We start from the raw sequence: 24,703 nt of genomic DNA on the forward strand, positions 1-24,703 counted from the left end.
ATCGGACTATCTTTTGTGTCGCGTAAAATATTAAGAAAAACAGTGAAAATAGTTACAAACCAACTAAAAAGAGGTTAATATCACTGAGTTGAATGTATCATAAAATATAGACAATGTTGTAATAAGCGTTCAATGGTGTTTGCTAGTGAATTAAACTAAAACAGCTCACATACGTGCAATCGCCAGCAAACAATAACAGAAACAACAACAACAAGAAAGCAAGACAGCAGCAAACCAACAACCACAAACATGTACAACAACGGCACAAGAGGCTTCTCCATACACGACGCATTCGAAGAGGAGGAAGAAGAAGCGATACGTGTCTATGGCTCAACAGTCATATCCACGCCAATGCGTGGTGGAATGACCAGTGGCGGCTCGAAACAAGGTCGCTCCACCGAAGATGTATCCATACGCATACAGGATCCCAAGTAAGTGCCAAAACAAGTACGCCTGCTAATCTGTGCATAGCGCTGTTGCTGATGCGTGGGAAGCTGTTCTGAGACAGTTGCTGACACCATTTTGGTCGTTTAGCATGATTCACTAGCAGGAAGAGATTGTGTACCCAAAGCTAGAATTTCTTAATAACAAGTTGTACAAAATTGCGCTTTGTGTGTATGCTTGTCACTGAAATCTTGTTATCAATTTAAAGACGCATGAACTTTGTGCCAGCTGTTGCAGTCAATGTTTCGGTCGATGGCCCTTATCTTTTCTATTAGTCGTTATATTTTGGGCGCTTCTGTTACTTCCCAGTGCCGGAAACGCTTGTCCGACATTTGCATACATTTCAAGTTTGATTGTGTGTCTGTGTGTGTTGGGGCACTTGAGTTAACTGCAGTGCTAAAAGCGCGTGCGTGTTTCTTTCATTCAGACAACATTTACAATATCTTCAGCTCCTCTATTCACCTTGCCCTATGTAGTGTTTCCATTATGCATGCATGGCATGCCGCCTGGCAACGGCGTAATTATGGCGATTTAAGTAGACAACAAAGACAGCAACACCAGCAACAACATCAAGCTTGGACGTCTCACTTGGCATCCCAGAGCCTAATTTGGCATTCAATTGTAAAAAAAAAATATTGCGCATAAATTTCAACATTCCTTGAAGAGTTTTGCAAGCTCGTGTCTGGCCTTCGTTTGCGGTCGTATCAGCAGCGGCAACTGCACTTGTACAGCTTCCATGTAATTGAGTAATGCGCACACACGCAAACAGATATTCAAACGAACACATATGAAGATATATACATATATGTATAGTATGCAAATCTGGCAATAACCATATATTTATTTATTCCATTGTTTCCTTTGTCAATTTGTAGGGGTTACAACAAATATGCCGAAGACACTACATCGCGGGACAGCGATTCACTCATACAGGAATACGGCAATCTACCTACGGATGAGACCAACACGTATTGCTGGCGACACCCGAAGGTGCGTGAAAACTGGCGAACAGTCTTGGCCGCGTTTACTCTGTTGGTCGTTGGCACTGGACTCTTTGTGATGGGCACATTTGCCATTGCCAATCCAAATAATACATCACAAGGGGTTGTATTCTTTGTGGCTGGACTCATCTGCTTTATACCGGGGGCCTATCATGTAGTCTATATTTGGTTGGCGGCCAAAGGTTATCGAGGGTTTGACTTTTATCACTTGCCTTTGTTTACATAAGCAAACAGAGAAATGCAATGTGCAAAGCATTGGTTGATCCAATAGAATCAGCAAACTCTGTCTATAAATATATATATTTATATATAAATTTATTTTTTCTATATATAATAATTACTAAAATTCTCGTTTAGCGTTTAATACTTTTGTTATGTGTGTGCGTGTGTGTCTAAATTTCGAATCCTAGCTCTAATGTATGCATGTATTTTTGTTACATATTCTTATTTATACAAATGTTTGGTATACCCTCAAAAGTGCAAAAAATACGTATAAACGCGCACGGTCACACACATTCAAAATTGGTTTAAAAACAAGAAAAAAAAACGAAAGACTTTGTATATGATGCTACATGTTAAAAGCGCGTTAGTGTTAAAAATACAAATGTAATTTATTGAAATTTGATTGCACCAAAAACAGATTATAATAACATAACAAAAAAAATCGAGAATAGCAACTGTTTTACGATTTTCGAACACGAATCTATATACTTATATTAACTTATACGTATACATGTATATGATTAGCGAGCGTCTGCCAAGGAGCGCGCCTTAAACAATTAGTTCATAGTACATTGCCTAAATATTATTTACAAATTTGTAATGACGAATACACACTTTAAAAAGTTAACAAAAACCAAAACAATCTCTGTTAGTGATATTAACTGAAGCGCTGATATTATGCAATTATATATTATATTAAATATTATATTATATATATATATATGTGGACGTGTGAGTTAGCTATAAAAATTCAGGCGCTCTAGTATATTGCATATATATATATATGATTTGGTTCAAACCTCTCCAATATGCCCGTCCTCAAATGAAATTAACTATTTAAAATTATACACAGTCATCAACTGATTACATTTGCATCTCACCCAACACAACAAATCTTATTTACACGATATATATATAATTGTATATATTTTTTACACGCATCGCGGTTTAGTTTTTAATGCTCTATTCTTTTAAGCATTGCTGAATATGGTTGTATGTACTAAAATAAACAAAAAACAAAAAAAAAACAATTTAACAAGCTTAAAAATATGATTATAATGCTATACTTAAAAGGAATTGTAAAATTATAAATTTTTTGCTGTAATTTTTTATTGTTGTTTATTATGCGAATTAATAATTTTGACATTCTGATACTTTTTGTTATTTAAAATTACGTTGAATATCAATTGCGATAATTAAAGTACTTTATCATTTTAGTCAAGTTCAATTGAACGTGATTTTTATTATTTTTGTTTACTTAGCAAAACTTGGGAGATAACATTCCACGCAATTCCCATTCATTATACAATCTCATCCACCACGCCACATGGGCTTCAATCATTTAGAAATTAAATGTTCATCAGTGCGCATATTTTACCATTCTCTTTAGTTCTATAACGGTTTTCAATTACACTTTCAAAGTAATTCCATACATTGTTCTGCAACTTACTTCAGTGGAAAAATCTGCTTAGTAAAATTAATATTTATTAAAACAAAGTAAACGTTTCTGTGGTATTGGAGCGAATGTGAAAATGAGAGCACTGTTCATTGTTTTATTCGGTTAGCTATAAGTTTTAGCTCTGATGACAAATCAATTGGCCAATAAAATGCTCAATACACTTAAGTAGAATATACTCTATATAGACTAAACGATGTCACATTGCTCAGCTCCAGTTTCTAAATCCAAGTGTATTGCTGACTTTCAGGAACAAACGCTACAGCGCCTAAAAGTCTACTCTATAAAAATGATGTGATTTTTAAGCGGATGTTGAGTTCACGGTATATAGTTATATATGATGTTTACTTGTATTGAATATTATGCTACTTTTATAGCCTATGTTTTATATTTATCTTTGAACAATTCGATGATTAAGCTTTAAATGTGGTTAGCCAAGTAAGACGTAAGAAATAAAATTCATGAAACTAAGAGCCAAAAAATAAAATGCTTGTTATTACTCTAGTTTTGGTTGTTGTTGTGGCTGTTTTGTTGCTGGGGGAAGATAAATTGTCACCTGGCATCGATCAAACACCGGCAATCAAAGCTAGCCTGGCAACAGCTTGACGCATAAATTTACCAAGTTCATTAGACTCTAATGGTCGCCACTTTGGGGCTGAAGCTATGTGTCTATGCCTCGGCTAGGCACAAAGCGTTCCATGACACGAAATGGAAAGTTTTCGCCAGCGACATAGCTAAATTCTAAAAATACGCATATCACAAATCGAAGCGCGCAGAGATGTACGAACAGGAGCCAGAGTCAGACGAGGATTGCGAGGTCTATTGTAAGTAATTTGCCATAGTTATAACGTGAACGTTACACACAGTAGCCTAATCATGTCGCTTTTATTGGATTACCATGCAGTCCTGAAGCCTGTTAACGAGTACAACATTGTGGACAAAATCAAGGAGGCCAACAAGGAGCTGTTTGCCGCGGAGGACGATGCTGATGCAACTGCCACTGTCAATAGCAACAATCGCAAGGTGACCTTTGCGCTAAATCTGGAAAACTACGAGCCTGCAACGCAGGTAACTGAGCAGGCCCCGCCCATTAGCAGTCCACCAGAGGAGCTCTTACAGCAGCTAGCTCAGCTTAAGCTTACAGAGTGCACACGAATTGAAGCTATAGCAGAAGAGGAGCCTGGCGACAAACCACAGCCACAGGAGGATCCCACAGAAATGAATAAACACCAGGAGAGTGAAGATGAAATTTGTGAAGAGATTTTCGATCTAAGCGTGATGGAAACGATGCCAACGCCAACGCCAATAGAGCCAGAAGCAAGCCTTTTGTATGAGGACGAGGACTTTTCTGGCGAGGATGAGCCTATGGTGACGACAGTACAGCCCCAGCAGCGTCTGGAGCGTCAAAATACTTTTGATTGCCATTTCGAGCAACCCGAGGAGGGTGAATCGGACCAGAAGAGCTTAACTAATTTATTAAATCTAGACTCCGATGGCGAAGAGCAGGACGAAGAGCGCACTTTGAACGAGGCGCGACTTAAGCTTCAACAGGCCTATAAGAGTCTATACAAGACGCTGGATGCCGACGAGCAGGCCAAGCTAAACCAGCTGACGGATGTGCCAAGAGCTAATGGCCAGGAAGATACCGAAGACGATGACTTGTCTATTATCGTAGCCAGCTATATACCCAAAAATTTTGAACTTAACAAGCGCAGCATTTACTATAAAAGCGATGAACAAACTGAAAAGCAGCTTAGTGTGTCCCCAAGCCACATAAAAACTAAAAATTTCTTCAGCTTTCGGCGACGTGCCACGCCCAAAGCGCCAGCTGAGCAGACAGCTGTGCCGGATGTCAAACTGAACTACAAGATATGCTGTGAGCATCGCCATGCGCTGCAGGACAAGCTGCCCAGATATACGGGCTACATGTCCGAATACGGCCTGAGCGAGCAACAATTGCTGCAGCGGGATCAGCAAGCACGACGCAAACAGCGCTGCGCCATGGAGCAAACCCTAAACCGCAACGAGCAGGAGCTGAAGAAGATGCAGGATAATGAGCGAGCCTTTACCACCTGGCTAAAAAATAAAATGCGCTATCCCATCAACAAGACACGCAACATGTTTGATGCCACACGCAGGCGCAGCAGTGTGGCCGCTGTCAGCAGCCGCAGTCCCACTCTTCAACAGCAAGAGCAACACTATCATCAACACCCGCGTCGCCGTAGGGACAGCAACGAGGTGCACACCTTTCGTCATCTGCTGGGTAGTTGGAACAAATAGCACAATATGGTCTTACAGTTTTACTTTATTACAGACAAATATACGCATTATTTTAATTATTTGTGTGTGTAATCAAACATTTGTAGTGTGAGGGCGCGGGATAATTAATGACAGTGTGAGAACACACAATTGTGATTAATTAAAATTCTACTGGACAGTTGTGAAAAAAGTTAATAGACAACCTAACGTAAGGTATTTAGTTTCTTCGAGTGCTTAGTGTCGCGACTTCTTTGACTTGTGACCGTTGTCTCGACTGTCTTCACGCGAGCGCTTGCGATCCTTATCTTTGCTGCTGTTATGTTTGTGTCCCGACGACGAGGAGGAATGATGCTTGTCCCGATTGTGATACTTGTCCTTGGACGACTTCGATGGGCTATAAAATAAGTTTGAGAATCATATTAGAATTATTTGATTTAGCTTAAAAGTTAATAGTTGCGAAGAATTTGTACAGCAAGCTTAGAATTTAGAAAAGAGTAAATTTGGCATAAATAATGAAGTATTTTACAAGATTCCAATGGCTCCTTTATTACTTGAAGCTTTGCCCATTTTCTTTCTTAAACTACTTTATATAATATGCCTTTCGAAACCAATTTACAACCAATTTGCCAGATCAATTTACTGTTAATTTGTTAATTTTTTTATAAATCAAATGTATTTATGAGTGTGTGCGTGAGCATTAATATTCATATTCTGTGTGTTTGTGTCTGTGTATGCGTTTTTATGTGTGTGTGGTGTTGCTGTGTGTGTGACTGTGTGCTAGTGTGTGTGTGTGACTGTGTGTGTGTGTGTGTGTGTGTGTGTGTGTGTGTGCTGAATTACGTTAACAAACCTAGATGAGCTGCCATGTTTGGAGCTGGAGGATTTTAAATGTGAAGAAGAGGAGGAGTTTGACTTATGTTTTTTACTGTGCGACGATCGCTGCTCCTCACGCTCGCGACGACTGTGTGTGTGCGAAATGCGTAATAGATATTAATTGAGATAAATATAAATAAATAAATAGAAGAGGTAGAAGTTTTGTATTTTTGTAAATGGCTTTTTAGGATTTACATATCTGGAAAATATAAGCAAGTTATTCTCAGCTTACCTGTGCTTTGAACCCTTGTGCTTCTTTGCATCAAATTTGCCATTGCGCTTATCGTCAACAGGATAATCATTGTTGCGATCTTCTTCAGCCGCCTCGCGCTCCAGGTCAGACCAGTCTTTGCCAGATTCCTCATCCGAACCAAGATCTAATACAACATAAGTGCGGTGAGTAAAACGTGTTTGTGCACTTGTACTTTTAGCTACCTTCGCTATCATCGCTTTCATCTTCAGAAGCCTCGGAGTACTCCGAATCTTCATCGGACTCATCATCTGACTCGGCATCAGTGGGATTGTAGGCCTCATCCTCTTCAGATTCGGCGGATTCATTTTCAGCCTCGCTGCCAGATTCAGGATCCAAAAATGTCCAGCCGCCTTGCTCAAAGAATCCCTCTGGATCATCAGTTATGGTTTTCATAATCTTTTGCCAGTTGAGTGATTGAACACCCTCTGAATAACGTATGTCGCAAGAGCTGTAATAATGAAATACATAGATAAATATTTAGCTTTAAAAACTGAATTGGTCAACTTACTTTAGCCACTCTTTAACGTGATCCAACATGTTCATGGGTATGGCATTCACCATGGCGACCTTCTTGATATACTCCTTAAATACGAATATCATATCAAAGTTGCGCAAATGGAACTGAACGCGCTCAAAGTGCACCAGCTCCACATCATCCAACGTGATGACAAATGGCGGCCACTCGGTAAGATTGACCAATGATCCTGACGTGGGCTGGAGTGTGACTGTGCTACGGAAGGGCGCTCCAGGAAAGCCCAACTCACGGAATGGCGTATCAAACTCCACCTGTGCTTTAGTCATGGCTTCGACCTTCTCGCAAAAGCTCTTAAATGCAGTTTTAAGCTTATGACGCAACTCACGCTCTGCCTGCTCGGCGGCCAAGTCATCGCGATCGTGCATATGCTGATGCTTGCCCAGATCTGTTGTTATCTCGCCGACCTCAGTGTAGAATTGCACGTCTACATGCTTTTTCTTGCCGAACATAATTGCGTATTTGAGATGAAAGTGCAGCAAAATAATCATTTCACCATCGCAAGGTTGGAAAAATGCGCTCTTGATGTTGTTGTAAAGGATATCCACCTTGTCGCCGCGCACAGATATATAGCGGAATCCATTGGTATGCGCCTCCAGGCTGCCAGTCATGCGCTTGGTCACAATATTTGGCCTTATATACAGATCCTTGAGCTTGGGATTGCCCTTGTTTTGCGACAGGATGAGCGTATCTTGCTTAACTAAATCTTCCTTTTCACGCTCCTCGGCCTCACGTGTTTTAAAGCGTTTCTGCACCTCCTTAATCAGCCTAAAGGCATTATTCAGATTGGCTGAAGGTGCGGATATCTCACCATGTTCCTTTAAATTCGAGCTGCGATAAGTGCTGCAATTAAATAATTTGATTAGTGTCCCGTTACTTAAAGAAAGTCAAATTACTTACACTTCCTTGACAAATGTGGCCTCCGGTTGTGGATAGAGACCGCCCTCGTTGCGGCCCATGGTGGCGCCTGGATGAAAAAAGTTTATGCGCAAATATGTGTATTCGCCCTCCACAGATTGTGAAATGTTCTTAATGGTGGATATATGGAAAGGCACCTGTATGCCAAACACGGGCATTATGACCGTTTCATATTTCTTGTCAACATAAAGCTTAAGCTCCTTGACTTCGGGTTCGCGTGGTATTTGACTCATGGACTTGTAGGAGACTGTATTTTTGCGCACCTTCTCCACTTCCTTAGAATTACCCTGCTTGGCAAGACGTTCGCGTGCGCGCTCATTTAACTGCTTAGCCAGCTCCCGTTGATGCTCTTTGCGCTTCTCCTCAGTGTTAATCTCGTTCCGGAGCTTGGAGTCCAGCACAGCATTGCGTTTGCTGCGTCCTAAAATTTCAGTGCCCTGATCTCCTTTGGATGCCTTCTTATCATCGACATCCTCCTCCTCGTCATCATCGTCCTTGATGAAGATGCCAACATTCTTGATTTTCTTCTTAGATGGCGTCATTATACTAGCCGGCGATTGTTCACCCACTAGCACAGTGTCACCTACAAACAGCGCATAGGTTTTGCCTTCCTTATCGGCTGCATCGGAATTGATTAAATTGGAGATGCCCACATGCAAATTAAAAACCATGTTCTTTTCAATAAGCGCCTTGCACTTGGGTCCAATAACAACGGAGTTTTCTCGAAACTCCAGACCCATGGCAAAGCCAAAGCTCTTGGTCAAATTATCCACCATGTTGGGTTTTTCTTTCTTCACATAGGCCAGAGATTTCTCATAAACTTCACACAGCTTGGCTCCTGGCACAAGCAGTTTGAGTATTTCTTCTTGAACATTTACCAGAAACGTGTAGTTCTCCTGCATGGTCTCTGTGGGATTCACTAAAAACGTGCGCGAAATATTGGAGCAATAGGATTTATAGCGAGCACCTAGTGAGCAGACGATCACACCAAAGTGCAAATTGTTCTTATCTGCAGCAGCTGAAAACTTCAAGCTGTAGGCGCCACCTGATTGTATGATGGGTGGATACGCCATATCAAGTAATCTAGGATCCAAGCCGCTAGTATACTTTTTTTCGCCAATGGCCGCCTCGCAGCCATCTGAGAGTTTTGTGTGCTTTACTTTCTGAAAACAAAATAGCCATCATTAGTCCATAATATGCGACATAAGTCTTATTAAAATCAAATTCATACCCTATCAGAATCAATAATGTCCATTATTTCATCCTTTAGATATTTGTTAAACACTTCCATTGAAGCCAATGACGCTTTACGTATATTGTTTATTTCGGTTTCATCCTTAGGGCACATCAAATATGCAATTGTCACGCTTATGTCCACATGCTCAAAGTTGGCAGCCGTGAGCATCTTTTTCCAAGACTCGCAGAATTCGCCCGCGAATGCATCTTTGATAAAAACACCAAGACGTTTGCCTTTGTGCGAGTCCTGTATGGTTTTTATGAGCTTTCCAAAATTGGCCTGATCCTTATCATTCTATTGAACATATAGTATTGATAGTTGTCAGTGCTCTTATAAGCATAAGGCGTTATAATACTTACACGATCTCGCACAAGTAGCTTTATCTCTGGCACACCCTCCTCAGTAATGGACTGGACTTGCTTAAGAAACTCTATTTTTTTCTTGCTAGTCAAAAAATAGATCACATCCGAGGCAAACACGGATATTGTGTCCGTCAGTTCATATCCAAGTAGCCAGAGCTGCAGCGCCATAGACTTTGAATAGATAACATCTTCATCCACACCAACAACGCTCATAATACAGTCCAGATTACTCAGTGCATCATCGTGGTCAATGTTGGGCGTCTGTTGAACATTCGAAGTATGAAAATATCAGACTCATTATTTTGTTCACGCGGTCTAACCTAACTTGAGGCTACGCTTAATTTATTATTAGTTTTGATGTTCAGCTGATTTCATAATATTTGCCAATGACAATTATTTACAAAAAAAAGTCATGATCAATGTCGGCAAAATTAAAATGTGCGCACCGGGTGGAATCACTGCCTCAATAAGTCCCCGGCAGACTTACCTTCCACTCTGTGTACAGACGCTTTATTCGCCGTACGAAAGCCTCTTTATCCAACACAAAGCTCGACATGCTATTTGTTTAATTGTTATTGACTCGTTCTAAGACTACACGAACTTTTAAATAAATAAACGCATCTATTTTGCAAATTCCGACAGACTTTTTTTTGCAAAAAAAATGCGCGGCGACGCTTGTTGCAAAATGTATCGATAATAGGGTTGTTGTAATATATTAATGATGTACAAAATCATCGATGCTTCGACCATCGATGATTTCAACGATATTTTCCGATGCTGTTAATATTGGTGTTGAGGGATGCATCGATGTTATATAAAACATCGGATTAATTTCGAAGTAATATGACAAAATAATTAAGACTGCAAGTTCTTAGTTGTTAATATTTTAATTTACCATTACAGTCCCTGATTTGATTATTTATTTTATTTACTTTTCACTTACAATTTATTTACTTAAAGGATAAACGGACCGAAACGTTAACATTAACATATGATTAACCGGCGAAATTTTTTCCTATTGGTGTCTTATAATGTGGTTTTAATATTGCCTAAAATTCTAATATTTAGTATAGTAAGGAAAATGCATAAATTAAACAAAAAAAAATTGTGTGAAACCTTTTATATCTTCGGTATTTTTGACAGTATTAAAAGATAGTTCAAACTATATCAAATTTAATTACATACATATGTAAGCTATATTCTTTTTAAGACTTTTAGTATATTAAGTTACCAGCTTTTTGATCATTTGCAATACTTGAAAATTTCAAGTTGAATTATATTTCAATACTTGATTAGTCAACATTTTTAACGTAGGTACTTGTACTAAGTATTGTTTTTAATCTCGCGATTACAAAACGAGGCACAACACATAAGGTTAAAAAAAATGTTGGTGATAATGGTATTTGAATGGTATTTAGTTTTAAATTTTGGTCTTATCATCTTGATTATATAATCGATAATATCTAATCGATAATTTCGTTAGTATAACTGATAGTCTAGCGACTAGTTTGCCATCTCTAGGGAAAAACAGCTGTCAATAAAATAATAACAATAAGGCAATAAGCAAATTGCGAAGAAAATGAGCGAATTCCTATCTGAAAATAATGCCTGTGGACAAAATCTACTTAATATAGTATCAGTAGGAAATTCCATTATTGCTGAAATCCTACGCCTGAAAAACTACGTGCCGAGCCTGTATCGGTAAACTTTGAATTAATTCAAATCAGTAGATATCGACTATGTATATGACGCATCGCCTCAAAGAAGGCGTCAAATCAAGGGATTCAAAACCGATTTTAGTGTATCAAATCAGTTAAATGCAACCATTACTTTGCATTTTCTTTTTTGCATCTGCATAGTTAATATCTACTGTATTGATATTGCGATTCACTGATAATGGATTTTGCTTTTGTAGCTTGGAGACCACTGCCGACAGAAAGAAGTACGCTGATATAATATTAGATTTTAGGTATTTCAAAGTAGCTGAGGCACAAGAGTCAAAAATAGAAAATAATGCAGTGAGTTGTAAATAAAAAAATAAATGTTTGTGCTAAGAAAAAATTTCTTAAGGAACTGAGCGACTTGGATGAAGAAACACGCACCAATCATATAACACTCATCACTCGTTTTTACTTGGCATTCCAAAGCATACATCACTATGCCACCGATTTGCAGCAGTACATAGAGGAGCTAAACAGCGGCTACTATATACAACAGTCCCTGGAAACAGTCCTTCAGGATGAAGAGGGCAAGCAATTGCTGGCAAGTAGCTAATTAGTTTACAAAGTAACATCTCAGATGATTAACCTACTGCTTCTAGTGCGAGTCGCTCTATCTATTTGGTGTTATACTGCTCATTTTGGACTTTCATATACCTGGCGACGTGCGTGAGCGTCTTCTGGTGGCGTATTATCGTTACAGTGGTGGCGACAGCACGCCCGGAAGCGATGAGAGCAATATCCACGAGGTTTGCTTGCTGCTTCGCTCCACAGGATTTGTGCAGCCAGCCAGAGCACGTGCTATGCAGGCTGCTGGCCAAGCTGCGCCTGCCACTGTGCAGAGATATCCTGAAGCATATTTTTCGCGCTTTCACTTTGATAGCAATTTTATAGATTTGGTTATAGCACGTTTGCGTTGTGATGATATCTACAATCAAATGGTCATCTATCCACATCCTACCCATCGAACTACAGCATTTGCCTCGCAGGCGGTTTGTCTCTATGTATGTCTATACTTTGCCCCCGATTTGCTGCACAATCAAAATGCGCAAATGCGGGAAATTGTAGACAAATTCTTCTGTGACAACTGGACGCTGTCTGTATACATGGGTATCACTGTAAACTTGGTCGACGCTTGGGCGAACTTCAAAGCAGCAAGCAGCGCTATAACAAATGTAGTGTCACCAAGTGCCTTGCGTGTGCTTTGTCAACAACAGCGCGAAGGTCTGCAAAAAACGTTGCTCAAAACGAAGGAGATTGTTCGGGAGGGAGTTCTGAGCGAAGGATTCGTCCTGGAGCATGCCAATAACATAATTGTGCTCATGCGGCAGGCTAATGTGCTGCTGCGCTGGCATTGCCTGCACACCAGTGCGGCTGTGCTTGTTATATCTGAACAGGCGGCGACTGCAGTACGCCAATTGGTGCTAAATGAACTGCAGTTTGAGCGAGACAAGATTTACACGTTAATGCTTAACTGTGGCCAAATGGAGCTAAGCTTCAGGGAGTTGTTGGCTGAAGTGCAAAAGCAACGCACGCATAACTGGAGTACAAGTCGCGATGAGGCCATGCAGTATCTACGTGAGCTTAGTGAAGTATTTGCCGGTAAACGGGCGCTTAGCAAAATTGATGTTAATCCACAGTTGGAGCAGTGGTTTGGCCAGGTGGCGCAACGTTTGCAGAAGCTGGATATAACAAAGCCTCAGAAATCGGGAAGACTTATTATACAAGTAATGCAGGCGCTGGATGAAGTACAAGAGTATCATAATCTCTATGCCAATATGCTGGTGAAGCAGCAATTGCAGGAAACAAGGGATTTATTAAACCGCATGGCACAGGTAAGTCAGCCAGCACACTTATCTTACTATAAATGAATAAGCTCTCATCTTTCTCAGCTGCTCAATCTAAAAGAAGATATGGAAATTCAAATTCAAATGATAAGCGACTTTAGCTATGCCTGGCAGTTACTTCAGCGTGACTTTACGCCGATTATGCAGGATCATATCAAGCGTCAGCCCAATGCTGTGATTGCCATACGTGCTGTATTTCTTAAGCTTGCCAGTACGCTGGAATTGCCTTTGATGCGCATTAATCAGGCGAAAAGTGAAGATCTGGTGTCGGTGTCCAATTATTATAGCACCGAGTTGGCCAACTTTTTGCGACGCGTCCTGCAAATTGTGCCCGAGACCATGTTCAATATACTTGCTCGTATAATACAGCTGCTGACCAATGTTATCAAGGAGTTTCCCACGCGTTTAGAGAAGGACAAGCTGCGCGACTATGCTCAGTTTGAGGAGCGCGCCAAAGTGGCGCAACTGACCAATGATATAGCTATCTTTACGAAAGGTATTCTCATGATGAAAACCACTTTGGTGGGCGTTATTGAGCTTGATCCCAAACAGCTGCTGGAGGATGGAATACGCAAGGAGCTGGTCAATCATTTGGCCAATGCTTACAATCTAGGCCTTATTTTTACGCCTGAGAAGGGCAAGTCGAATGTACAGCTGCTACAAAGCAAGCTGCATGCGTTGGGCAAAACCATAGAAGGATATCGCAGATCTTTTGAGTATATAGAGGATTATTTGCGTGTGCAAGGCTTGAGCATATTGCTGGAGGAATCACAGCGCATCATCAACTACAATGTGGAAAAGGAGTGCAATTGCTTTTTGCGCAACAAGGTGCAGGAGTGGCAGTCACGCTATCAATCTCTAACTATACCCATACCCAACTTTATGCCGCTGCAAGGAGATTCCAGCAAGTCGGACAACTTCATAGGCCGCCTGGCACACATGCTGCTGGTCTGTACCGAACCACGTCATACTATTTATATAGATTTGAAGTGCAGCTGGTATGACAAGCGGTCGCCACATCAAGAGCAGCTTGCTGGCGGTAGTTTCTTTAGCATGCTGCGCGAGGCAATGGCACCAGCTGGTCTGGTGGGGCTGCAACATCTCTATGCGCACATGCTAACGCATGAGATGAAGCAAAATGTGGAAAGACTGCAGAAGAATCTAACAACAGATCGCATGTGGTGCGAGGCTCTAAGTGCTATGACGAAAGAAATAGAATCGCGTGACTTTCCAGGCGAAATCGCCAAGCAGCCTCTGAAGTATTATCAAAACTATACGCAGCGTTGGCTGAAAGTCTGGCCTACCCTACTAGACTTTGTGTTATCCGTGGGACAAAAACAGCTGCTACGTCAACAAATCGCCAGCGAACTAAGCTACAGCAGCAAATGCGATGCCAAGCTGCTGGAGAATACCACAGATACACTCAATCGGTAAATCATATAGTAAACAATTATTTTAAGTTTATAATTTAATTTTGTTTTTATTTTTAGTGCTTTAATGGTGGAGCTGAACAGCAACACTAAACTTTGCACAGAGCAGGGTGTAGGCATGCTTACGGCTCTCAATGAAATGCTTTATTATACGGGCAACTTTGAGCCTCTGGACCAGATCTTTATAACCACTAAGAACACGCATCATATGTCGTTATTTCTATTTCTGTTTAGCATTACACATGTCTCACGCTTGCAGCACTCCTCCAATACAGACTGTTTACTTCCTAAATCTCCCAAAGATACCATTGACGCAGTGCCTCTGATCTTAGGTTTGCTGACCATACTACAGCAGTTTCACAAAAATGTCAAAATGCTTTATATCTCGTACATGTGTCAATATGTTGTGGTGGTCGCAGAGGCACAGCTGCTGTAAGTTTGCTAATTAATCTTTATATAGTATTAAAACTAATTGAGCTTATTCTTGTAGAGATAAAGAAGTGATTGGCACTGAGGTGGTTACTATGATACATTTTCTGCAAACATTCCTGCGCTTGGCCAACCTTCCGCTGAGTGTGCTGGAGCAGCGTATACCTAATATTATTTTGAGTGAATATGATTATCTGGCCACGCCAGTAAAGTAAGAGGAAATCAGTTTACATAAGACTTATAATACATCAGCATTTAATATAATTATGAGAATCCTAAAACTGCAGTCAATTTGAATTAGATATTAATTTGAATTAGAATTCAAAAAATGTATTCAGTTTGAATTAATTGTATTGTAAAAGAAATTAGTTCCATAAAAATTAATGCATTCAAAAATATCTTAATTCAAGATGAATTAAATTAACAAATGATTTGAATCTACCAGGTTTTTGATCATTTTAAAGTTAATTACTGTAAAACTATAAACACACAAACTTCGACTTTAATGTCTAAGTTTTAGTTGGCAAGAAAACGCAGCAGTAAATATATATGTATATATACATATACTTAGCTTTTAAATATAATAAAATAATTTTTAGCTTGATAGCTTTTGAAGATGTGCAGTAAGGATTATTGCGAACAATGTGACGGTTGTTGTTGTGGCCTAAAGATTAAGTCAATTATCGCTGTTATATGGGTTTTGCTTAATGGACTCGCAACTTTTTTGCCAGGTTTAATATTATATTTCATTGGACCACAAAAGTTGTGGTGGTATGATGGTGAATGGGTTACGCGTCCGAATGGCTCAACGTATTGGCAAGAAACAAAAACTGAATTATTCGACTGGCGAATTCTGTACTTAATTTTATTATCAATTGGAGCCTTTACTCTTTTGGGAGGGTTGTTGCAAATGGTGGGACGTTTTTTTGTAAGTTTGTTTTTCTGTTTTTTCAATTTATAAAAGATATTAATTTTTTGCTATCCTTCTAGAAGATAGCTACTCTCCTTATAATAGGTGTCATTATTGGTACCATTGGTATTTTTTTTTCGACAGGTTTATTTTTAATCCCCTTCGGTACGTGTAGCAGATATGAAAGCTTGTATTCTTATTGTATTTCTAATATTTGTCTATTTTAGTGCTTCAAATTGTCTTTTTAATATGGACGATCAGATACGTCGATCAGGTCCTTGGGAAAGGAACGAAATAATGTATTTTTATATGTTAATACTTGATTAACCAATATTTTCAAAACATTGAACTTAAAAATAAAATTATTGTTTTTGATCTCGTGATGATGCCAATAAAATAATTATGCTATTTGTGTCGACTAAGCCAAACGAATTTTTTTATTTTATTACTCTAGATTTGTTCACATTGTATTATTTTCATACAACAATGTTTTTGCATTTAAGGTATTAACCCTACCACACACAAACTTCTTTTATCAACGAAACTTGAAGCATTTTATTTATTGTTTAAATTAAAAAGTTAACAAATTCGGTGTCAAAGTAGTTGGAGATAGGCAACATTAAGCATGGCAGTTGAGTTACAATTAATATACCTATGTAATAACTGTAGGCGCACTGCGCCCTGTGAACTTGGGTAGCTGTGAGATTTCCAAAGCGATATCAATAAGAGGCTTTAACATGACACTGGCCTGGCCCAACACATTTTCCTTCTCATAGGAGTCAATGTACAAGCTGCAAATAAATAACAATAAATAGTTAAATATCTTACACATGCCTTTGCTACTGCACTTACCGCACTGTGGCACCGGAGCTGCCCGTGCCGCTGAGTCTCATGACAATGCGACTGCCATCCTCGAAGACAATGCGCAATCCCTGCTTGGTGGCCACCGATTTGTCGACGGGATCCGTGTAGCTAAAGTTGTCTGCTTCTTTCACCTTGTAGCTCTTTCCGCCGCTGGTAAAGCTTTTTCCAGCAAAATCAGCGGCAGTGATGTTTTGCTCCATGGTGGCCATCATCTCATTGCAGGGCTCCAGATCGCACTCCTCATAGTCGTAGCGAGTAAAGTAGTTACGTCCATAGACAGACCAATGCTGCTTCAGTATATCCTCAATGCTTTTGCCAGTGTGCTGCATGACAGAAATCCAGGCCAGCACTGCCCAGATGCCGTCCTTTTCACGTATGTGATTGGAGCCGGTGCCGAAGCTCTCTTCACCGCACAGGCACAAGCGACCAGCGTCCATAAGATTTCCAAAGTATTTCCAACCAGTAGGCACCTCGAACACTTCCTTGCCCAGCCTCTTGCCGACCAGATCCACAGCCGAAGCTGTGGGCATGCTGCGAGCAAATCCTTGCACACCATTCTTCTGGAAGTAGGGTATGGCCTCCAAGTAGTGAGCAATTACAGCCAAGGAATCGCTGGGTGTCACAAAAAACGCTTTGCTTCCAATTATCATGTTGCGATCACCGTCGCCATCAAATGCCGCGCCAATATCGTAGTCTCCCTTAGCAACCGTATCTACCAGATCCTTGGCATAGGTCAGATTAGGATCTGGATGTAAGCCGCCAAAATCAGGCTGCGGTGTGGTGTGCACTACACAAGCCTCTGCAGCTCCCAAACGATTGAGAAATATCTCACGCACATAGGCACCAGTGACACCATTCATGGAGTCAATGCGCATCTTCAACGGCTTGCCAGTAGCTTTTCCGCTCACGAACTCGCGCAATTTGGCAAAGTTAAAGATCTCCTCCATATGTTGCACATAGTCTGCCACTGAGTCAATAACCTCGACAACAAATGGCTTGCCAGCAATATCATAATTGCTTACCCCCACCTTGGAGATGTCAATCTGCAGACCACGCACCAGCTTGTAATTCTTAATAATCGTTGAGAGCTGATGAATTTTGTTGGTGAAGGCATCAGGAGCAGGTCCGCCGTTCTCGCAGTTGAACTTGATACCAAAATCATTTTCAGGACCGCCAGGATTGTGCGAAGCAGTCAAAACAATGCCACCTGCAAGATGAAATAATTTAAATTAGGCCGAAAAACAATTGTCATTAGAATGCTTTTAACTAAGCAAAAAGTCTAAATAATATATTTGTAACTCTAATTTCGTACTTATATTTATAATATAAAAAAAATATTTCTAATAATAATTTGTCTTGACCTTGACCTTGCTAACTATAGCGAGCTATTAACTACGTAACATATGCATGTTTGTTAATAAAATATAATTACTTAAATTACTACATGGTAATGGTTATCAGTGATTGCTTTTAGGATTAAAAACGAATGCTAACAATGATTAGGCAACATTATACATATATGTATTTTTGTACTCACCCAGCGCCTTGTTGTGACGTATTAAGCTGGAGACTGCTGGAGTAGAGAGTATGCCATTTTGACCCACCAGCAACTTAGCGACTCCGTTGGCAGCACAGATACGCACTATAAGTTCAGCTGCCTCTTTGCAGTAATAACGACCATCGCCACCCACAATCAAAGTGGAGCCGTTTAGCGCCGCGGCCTCATTGGCATCCAGAATGCACTGTACAAAGTTTTCAGTGTAGTTGGGCTGCGTAAACACTTTTACCTGAAATTGTTGCAAAACTTAAAGCACTATTTTTTTATTTCTATAAATATTTGTTGCCAACTTTTTTGCGTAACCCACTGGTTCCAGGCTTTTGGCCCTCATAGGGCGTAGTTTGTACTGTCTCCACGCTCAATGACATGATGCTAATTTAACTTTTCCAGTTGCTGGTGAAAATCTAACTGCAAGCGACACGACGATGAAAAGCGAACTGAGCTGTGCGTCGCCCGCACTGATAAGCTTTTGGTCTCGGCTGCAACGCACCCGATAAGCGCTATCATGTCGCCGACATGCAAGTGCGAGTGCTCACATTATCAGCTTATTGTTGTTTCTGTGCATTTTGTTCTCAAATACCTTAAATTAATTGAAAAATAATAAATAATTTAAGTTTATGAATTTGTATCATACCTTAAGTGTAGTCACAATTGAAAGTCTATAGAGCTTAGCTGTTCTGTGAAGGGTGACAATGTCATTCAAGGGCATTAACTTATGCCGGCACAAATATTCTTCCGCCATTATTGCTATGTACATAGATATGTGTAATTTACTGTGTGGTAAGAAGATAACTAAAATTTACAAGCATTTTAATATTTAAATAAAGCTTTATAAAGTAATTCTTAACATTTTATTGCTGATTGTTTTTATTAGCTTTGTTGTCTATCAGCTGTTTAACCAAGCACTTGGCGATATGTACCCACCCGTTACTTCGTGCTTAATAAGTCTATCGTGACGGCTCTTTATAATTTCCCGCAGTCTGGCATCCCTGGCTAGCGGAATTAAATAAAAAAGAATTGTGGAATATCTATTAATTGTATTTATAATAATATATATTTATAAAATTATTAAAATTAAATTTTAGCACAGTCAGTCACTGTGGTTTTGCCACAGTCAGTCACGGTGTTTTTTGAAAAATCACAGCGAAAGAAAGTATAAATGTTGTTTAACACTGGTAATTGGGCGGCATATTTTGAAATGAGATAACAGAGAATATATCATTATTTTTTTAATGCAAAATTGAAACTTAAATTAATTAATTTAAGTGTTGTTTGAATCGAGTTTATTAAATAAATTATAGAAAAATGCAATGACATTGTTCAAAAGCCTTTCTTGCGTGTTTGTAATTAGGGTAATTATTGGCAAAAAGTGTGGTGAAGCATTTTGAGTGAAAAATGGTGAAGCATTTTGAGTGAAAAATGGTTTGAGTGTTTAGTTGAGCATTAATTGGCCGAAGATTTTGTTAGATGAGCATGAGCGCCAAGAAGAAGGAAACAGCAACAGAAGAAGAAAGAGTAAGTGAAAATTTGGTTTTAATATGAGATTTGTATACCTTTTCATAATCAGAGAGATAAACCGAAATTACATTCATTTGTATTGTATGTGACAAATTTTAGGAATATTAATGAAAAGCAATATGCATATTTGCTGTAATAAGTTATATAAGTATTCATTTGATAGTATCAATAAAACCCGATAATTGCAGGAATTGGCAAATAGCAAAGCTTTGTTTGTGTGTGTGTGTGTGTGTGTGTGTGTGTATATACAAATTATTTAAGAGCATGAAAACATTATGCTGCTTCTTTATCGCATTGCGTGGCAGCGCTGAAACTCAACTGAACTGAAACAAACAAAGGAAGGCAAGTTTAATAATGCATTTCTCACAACTCGTGGCTTATTACTATTTAATTATATCTAGCCATGATCATAATTAACCGAAGGCCTTAAATGCAATAAATCTCATATTGTTATTGTACGAAATCGAAATCAGCTAAACATCCGACGGATTGGGATCAGCTATCGATCTACCTACCGCCACCGAAAGCTTTGTTATCGAGATCGGAACCCTGGTTTTTAGCCACAAGCCCTGGCCTGGGCGCATCCGGTCCCTGGCCTCTTCCCATTCTTTTCTCAGGCATCGTGCAGAGCAGACTTGATACCAACATTCAGCTTTCTTATATATTAAAACAAATCTTTTAGCATATATTTTATTTTATTTTTAATAAATGTTATAAAAAAAATATTTAGAAATACCAGACTTCTGGGAATGGGAATAAATACCTCAACGGTATTTATTCCAATAATTTTAATAGAAATTTCCAAGTTGAACTCGCGCTAGCCAAAGCAGGATCTTTAAGAATTAGTAACAATATATACCATAGGCATAGGATATTTCATCAACAATTCGATCAGTCGGTCCAGTCTGTCAACATGCATTATGTTAGGTTGCAAGTCTTCAGTAGTAGATGGTAATGAAATAATAATAATTAAAAAAAAATTAACCGCTATTTTCATGTTCATATATAATTATCGTTTCGGCTTTTTCTTAATGCTTGACCAATTTAAATAAACTTGCAATGGTTTTTGCAATTTAGTGACAGTTTTCCATTGCGAACTTTTTATATTTGTTTCAATTAACATATGTCATCAAACTAATTCTTCGTCTACAATCTGCTCAATTCTCCAAATCTGCATTGATGATATAGAAAATCAGCATCGTGGCATAGATTTAATTGTGAGGAAAATGAAAATATAGAAAGAGTTTTAAAGTTTTATAAATTATATTGTGTCATGCTTTTATTATACATTTAAACAACTTTAATTTATCCACTTGTTTTTCTAGTTATATTTTGTAATTTTAGAATTACAATGGAGGAATTTTGTTTCGTCGGGGGGCAGAGAGTTAGCTGAAAAATTCACTTGAAATAAAAAGACTAAAGACTTTGGTTTTCACAACTGCACGTTTTAATGTCGCGAAACTGAGAGAAAGTAATGGTTACAGTGCATACCCAATTTTCAAGGGCAAAAGTACTTAGGCGGTAGGTAGGAAGAGAGCGGAGAGCGGCGTGTGGTGAAGAGAGCCTGTAAACGAGTGCCAGTGATGCCGGTTTAGCCGATATTACATATTGGCGTGAACAAATTTAGAAAATTAAACCAATTTTTAAAGAAACGCAATGAGCACTTGCGTGCCCAAATGTGTCGACAACAACAACAAAAAACAACAACAACAACGATGTCCAAGTGTTTTGCGCAGTGCTTATGAAATTTTAGCTGTATTAAATCTAGAGCTGCACGTTCCAAATCAACAGCTGCAGTCCGCCAAGTGAGAGCTGATTTGTATTGAGTATTTGATATTAAATCATCTCCGACTCGGTCGTTGGAGGACTGAAATAAATTTAATTGCTTTTATATAATCAATAACATATCTAAAATATATTTACCTTAGAGCCTTCTTAACTCTGATCAAAATTGTTTTTTTTTTTTTTGGAAACCATGGTAAGCTGTACGATGTCGATTCAAGTCTGCATCTGTATAAAATTTAGATGCGCAAAGTTCGCAACTGGAAATATAAAAAAATAAATAAATATCAATATACATATATATAGCTAAATATTAATTAAAAAAAAACTTACACATGAAATTTTCCTTCAAATAGTTGGCATTTCTCAAGGTGTGCTTTGTATTTCCCTGGCCGATAGCATCTATTGCAGTTCACGCAATAACTTGTCGCTCTTTTATCAGATGAATTTTTTTGACCATATTTAGCATCGGATTGAGGGGACGCCGCGTATTCCACGTCTTCGGCATAGCCATAACTATCATCGGGTTGAGGGGACGCCGCGTATTCCACGTCTTCGGCATAGCCATAACTAGCATCGGGTTGAGGGGACGTCGCGTATTCCACGTCTTCGGCATAGCCATAACTAGCATCGGGTTGAGGGGACGCCGCGTCTTCTACAAACTCTACAGAATAACTTACATCAGCTTGTAGTTGAGGCGACGCCGCCTCTTCTACAAAGTCTTCGCTCTGTATCTGTTGCTGAATATTAAATTGTTTATAGATTTGTTGTATTTGTTGTTGATGTTGTTGCTGTTGTTGTAGTTGTTGTTGATGTTGTTGTTGTTGGAGTTGTAGTTGTTGTTGCTGTTGTTGTAGTTGATGTTGTAGTTGTTGTTGAAGTTGTTGTAGTTGTTGTTTTGTTTGGGTTTTGATTTGTTTTTTGGTTAAATTTGGGTTGTCGATTTGTTTTGTGTTGAGTTTTGTTGTATGTTTGGGCCTGTTAGTGTAATATTTGGGAACGCAAGTGCTCATTGCGTTTCTGTAAGCATAGGTTTTTTTTTTGAATTTCCTCCATTTTAATTCTAAGATATAAAAATATAACTATAAAACCAAGTGGACAAATAAAGTTGTCAAATAAATAAAAACATGACACAATATAATTTATAATATATATTTATAATTTATTATTTTATTTACAGTAAATAAAGTTACATAAATATAATATAAATATCATGAGCCACACGTGTGGCTGGTTGGTGGTCTTTCACTAAATCCCCGGTGTAATTAGAGCTCGTTGATATGAAATAAATGAAAATATATAATTTTAATAAATAGTACATACATTAATTCAATTACATTAATACTTACAGAGGCACCTTTCGGTGCAGGGCCGGCACTACTACGGGCATATTGTGGGAAAGGGCATATCGGGGGGGGAGTTTTTTTTGATGCTCGACAAAAAATATTCTAACTAGCCTCACAATTAAAAATATTAAAAAGAAACTTAATTAAATTATGGAAAAAAATTTTAACTAAATCTTCACTCTCTAAATCTACTGGCTCGGTGTAAAAAATACACATTTCAATTATCCCCCTGAATAAGCCCCCGCCCAAGTATTCTAATCTATCATTGTTAATATAACTCATATTGACGGACTCCACCGACTTATCGGCGAACATTTTAATTAAAACTTTTTCTAAATTTTCATACTCCTCACAAATTACCCTATGGTAACTAACATGACTAATTCTTAATGATCCTGCTTTGGCTAGCGCGAGTTCGGCTCGGAAATTTCTATTCAAATTATTAGAATAAATACCGTTGAGGTATTTATCTTCAGACCTACGACCATTTAAATACCAACGATTTTTTAGATGCGTGAAGCATCGTAAATGAGGCAAGTCACTATTCAGCAACATGCGAAATTCCTTCACTGCTAATAAATTAGAATTGAGGGCATCGCTTATAATGGCAATTAAATCATTGCCACGATGCTGATTTTCTATTTCATCTATACAAATTTGGAGAATAGAGCACATTGTAGCCGAAGAATTAGTCTGCTGCCCTATATTTATTATAGAATATAATGGTCGTAAAGACTCTTCCTTGTTTGTCGACATTGCGACCAAATGAAACACTGTCACTAGATTACTAAAGCCTTTGCAAGTATATTTAAACTCATCTATCAGCAAAAAAAACCCACCCGGCGGAATATGCATTATATTCTTGCGCCCATCAATATGCCCATTTACATAATTTTCTTCATATCTTTCAGGCTTCTGCAATCTGTTAAAATTATAAAATATAATTAAATAAAAACGAAGCTGAGGAGCGTCATAACACGGATAATATGGATAAACAGATAAATTGCACAACAAATTTGTTTGTTGTGTACAAAAAATAAACAAGATTTTTAATTGAATATTACAAAGGAAAGTTTGATGTAGTAAAAATATTATTTTTTATTTAATTGTGCAATATACAAAAGCTTGTATGAAATAAATTGTAAACTAGCCAATGAAAAATATTGATTGTAAGCTCAGCATGCACTGGTGGCGTATGAGTGATGTTTTTTCACAGGCTTATAAAGCTTATCTACTATAGCTGCAACAATAAAAGCTTAAAGCTTTGCAGCCAGGTCAACAATTTATCGTTTATCTGCCATATTTACTGTATTGCAGTTCTAGCTACATGGAAAAGTCTGTTATAGACAGGCATTATTCAAAGCGCACGGCGCTGACAGACAGACAGACAGGCGCAGTTCATGCAATAATTAGCTGTTAATTGGCAGCAACACAGCGTGCATAATAAATGCAACATTATTAACAAATTTTAATTATTTGCCTTGCGGCTGGCTTTGCTAATTTTTTTTTTCTCTAACTTGGCTTAGTGCAATTTTTTGTATTCACTTTTGATTAAAGCCCTTCAACTAGCAACATTTCTCTCTCTCTCTCTCTCTCTCTCTCTCGCTTGGCGGCCACACACCTGCGGCGCCATTTTCTATACTTTTTATTTTTGTTGCCATTGCCGTTACTTGGCATCTTATCATTTATCAGGCGTTTGCAGAGATCAAAAGCAATGCCAGGCAGCCATCAAAATCAGACGCCA

General features: G+C 38.7%; 5 protein-coding genes across 9 annotated transcripts; 3 read left to right on the forward strand and 2 right to left on the reverse strand.

Moving 5' to 3' along the window:
• The first annotated feature begins 249 nt into the window (after positions 1 to 249).
• On the forward strand, positions 250 to 1,728 carry LOC108599018. Its single transcript, XM_017985798.1, has 2 exons — positions 250 to 431; positions 1,320 to 1,728. Exons 1-2 carry the CDS (start codon positions 250 to 252, stop codon positions 1,669 to 1,671), a joined length of 534 nt encoding a protein of 177 aa, XP_017841287.1. The 3' UTR covers positions 1,672 to 1,728.
• A 2,028-nt stretch (positions 1,729 to 3,756) lies between these two features.
• Positions 3,757 to 5,462, forward strand: LOC108600719. Its single transcript, XM_017988457.2, has 2 exons — positions 3,757 to 3,947; positions 4,028 to 5,462. The coding sequence occupies exons 1-2, from the start codon at positions 3,902 to 3,904 to the stop codon at positions 5,401 to 5,403; spliced, it is 1,422 nt and encodes a 473-aa protein (XP_017843946.1). The 5' UTR covers positions 3,757 to 3,901; the 3' UTR covers positions 5,404 to 5,462.
• An 85-nt stretch (positions 5,463 to 5,547) lies between these two features.
• LOC108600718 (FACT complex subunit spt16) lies at positions 5,548 to 10,200 on the reverse strand. 2 transcript variants are annotated; one of them, XM_017988454.2, is made up of 9 exons: positions 10,045 to 10,200; positions 9,555 to 9,818; positions 9,190 to 9,489; positions 7,941 to 9,121; positions 7,017 to 7,883; positions 6,691 to 6,956; positions 6,488 to 6,632; positions 6,233 to 6,343; positions 5,548 to 5,776 (listed from the first exon to the last, which is right to left on the reverse strand). In XM_017988454.2, the coding sequence occupies exons 1-9, from the start codon at positions 10,111 to 10,113 to the stop codon at positions 5,617 to 5,619; spliced, it is 3,363 nt and encodes a 1,120-aa protein (XP_017843943.1). In that variant the 5' UTR covers positions 10,114 to 10,200; the 3' UTR covers positions 5,548 to 5,616. The 2 variants fall into 2 exon arrangements, with proteins under 2 accessions (XP_017843943.1, XP_017843944.1); XM_017988455.2 differs by lacking the exon at positions 6,233 to 6,343.
• An 890-nt stretch (positions 10,201 to 11,090) lies between these two features.
• LOC108600984 (WASH complex subunit homolog 5) lies at positions 11,091 to 16,256 on the forward strand. 4 transcript variants are annotated; one of them, XR_001915208.2, is made up of 10 exons: positions 11,091 to 11,258; positions 11,473 to 11,575; positions 11,628 to 11,819; positions 11,878 to 13,110; positions 13,168 to 14,552; positions 14,613 to 14,984; positions 15,043 to 15,192; positions 15,713 to 15,909; positions 15,972 to 16,056; positions 16,119 to 16,256. XR_001915208.2 is itself a non-coding variant. In XM_017988847.2 (7 exons), exons 1-7 carry the CDS (start codon positions 11,137 to 11,139, stop codon positions 15,194 to 15,196), a joined length of 3,561 nt encoding a protein of 1,186 aa, XP_017844336.2. In that variant the 5' UTR covers positions 11,091 to 11,136; the 3' UTR covers positions 15,197 to 15,265. The 4 variants fall into 4 exon arrangements, 1 of the variants encoding a protein (XP_017844336.2); XR_004458851.1 differs by having other exon boundaries at positions 15,975 to 16,056; XM_017988847.2 differs by lacking the exons at positions 15,713 to 15,909; positions 15,972 to 16,056; positions 16,119 to 16,256 and having other exon boundaries at positions 15,043 to 15,265.
• A 175-nt stretch (positions 16,257 to 16,431) lies between these two features.
• LOC108601068 (phosphoglucomutase) lies at positions 16,432 to 18,752 on the reverse strand. The gene is made up of 4 exons (XM_017988961.2): positions 18,604 to 18,752; positions 18,293 to 18,542; positions 16,744 to 17,962; positions 16,432 to 16,682 (listed from the first exon to the last, which is right to left on the reverse strand). Exons 1-4 carry the CDS (start codon positions 18,679 to 18,681, stop codon positions 16,544 to 16,546), a joined length of 1,686 nt encoding a protein of 561 aa, XP_017844450.1. The 5' UTR covers positions 18,682 to 18,752; the 3' UTR covers positions 16,432 to 16,543.
• Between the last annotated feature and the right edge of the window lie 5,951 nt (positions 18,753 to 24,703).

Source organism: Drosophila busckii, chromosome 3L (genome assembly GCF_011750605.1).
Source record: "Drosophila busckii strain San Diego stock center, stock number 13000-0081.31 chromosome 3L, ASM1175060v1, whole genome shotgun sequence".
Lineage (NCBI taxonomy): Eukaryota > Metazoa > Arthropoda > Insecta > Diptera > Drosophilidae > Drosophila > Drosophila busckii.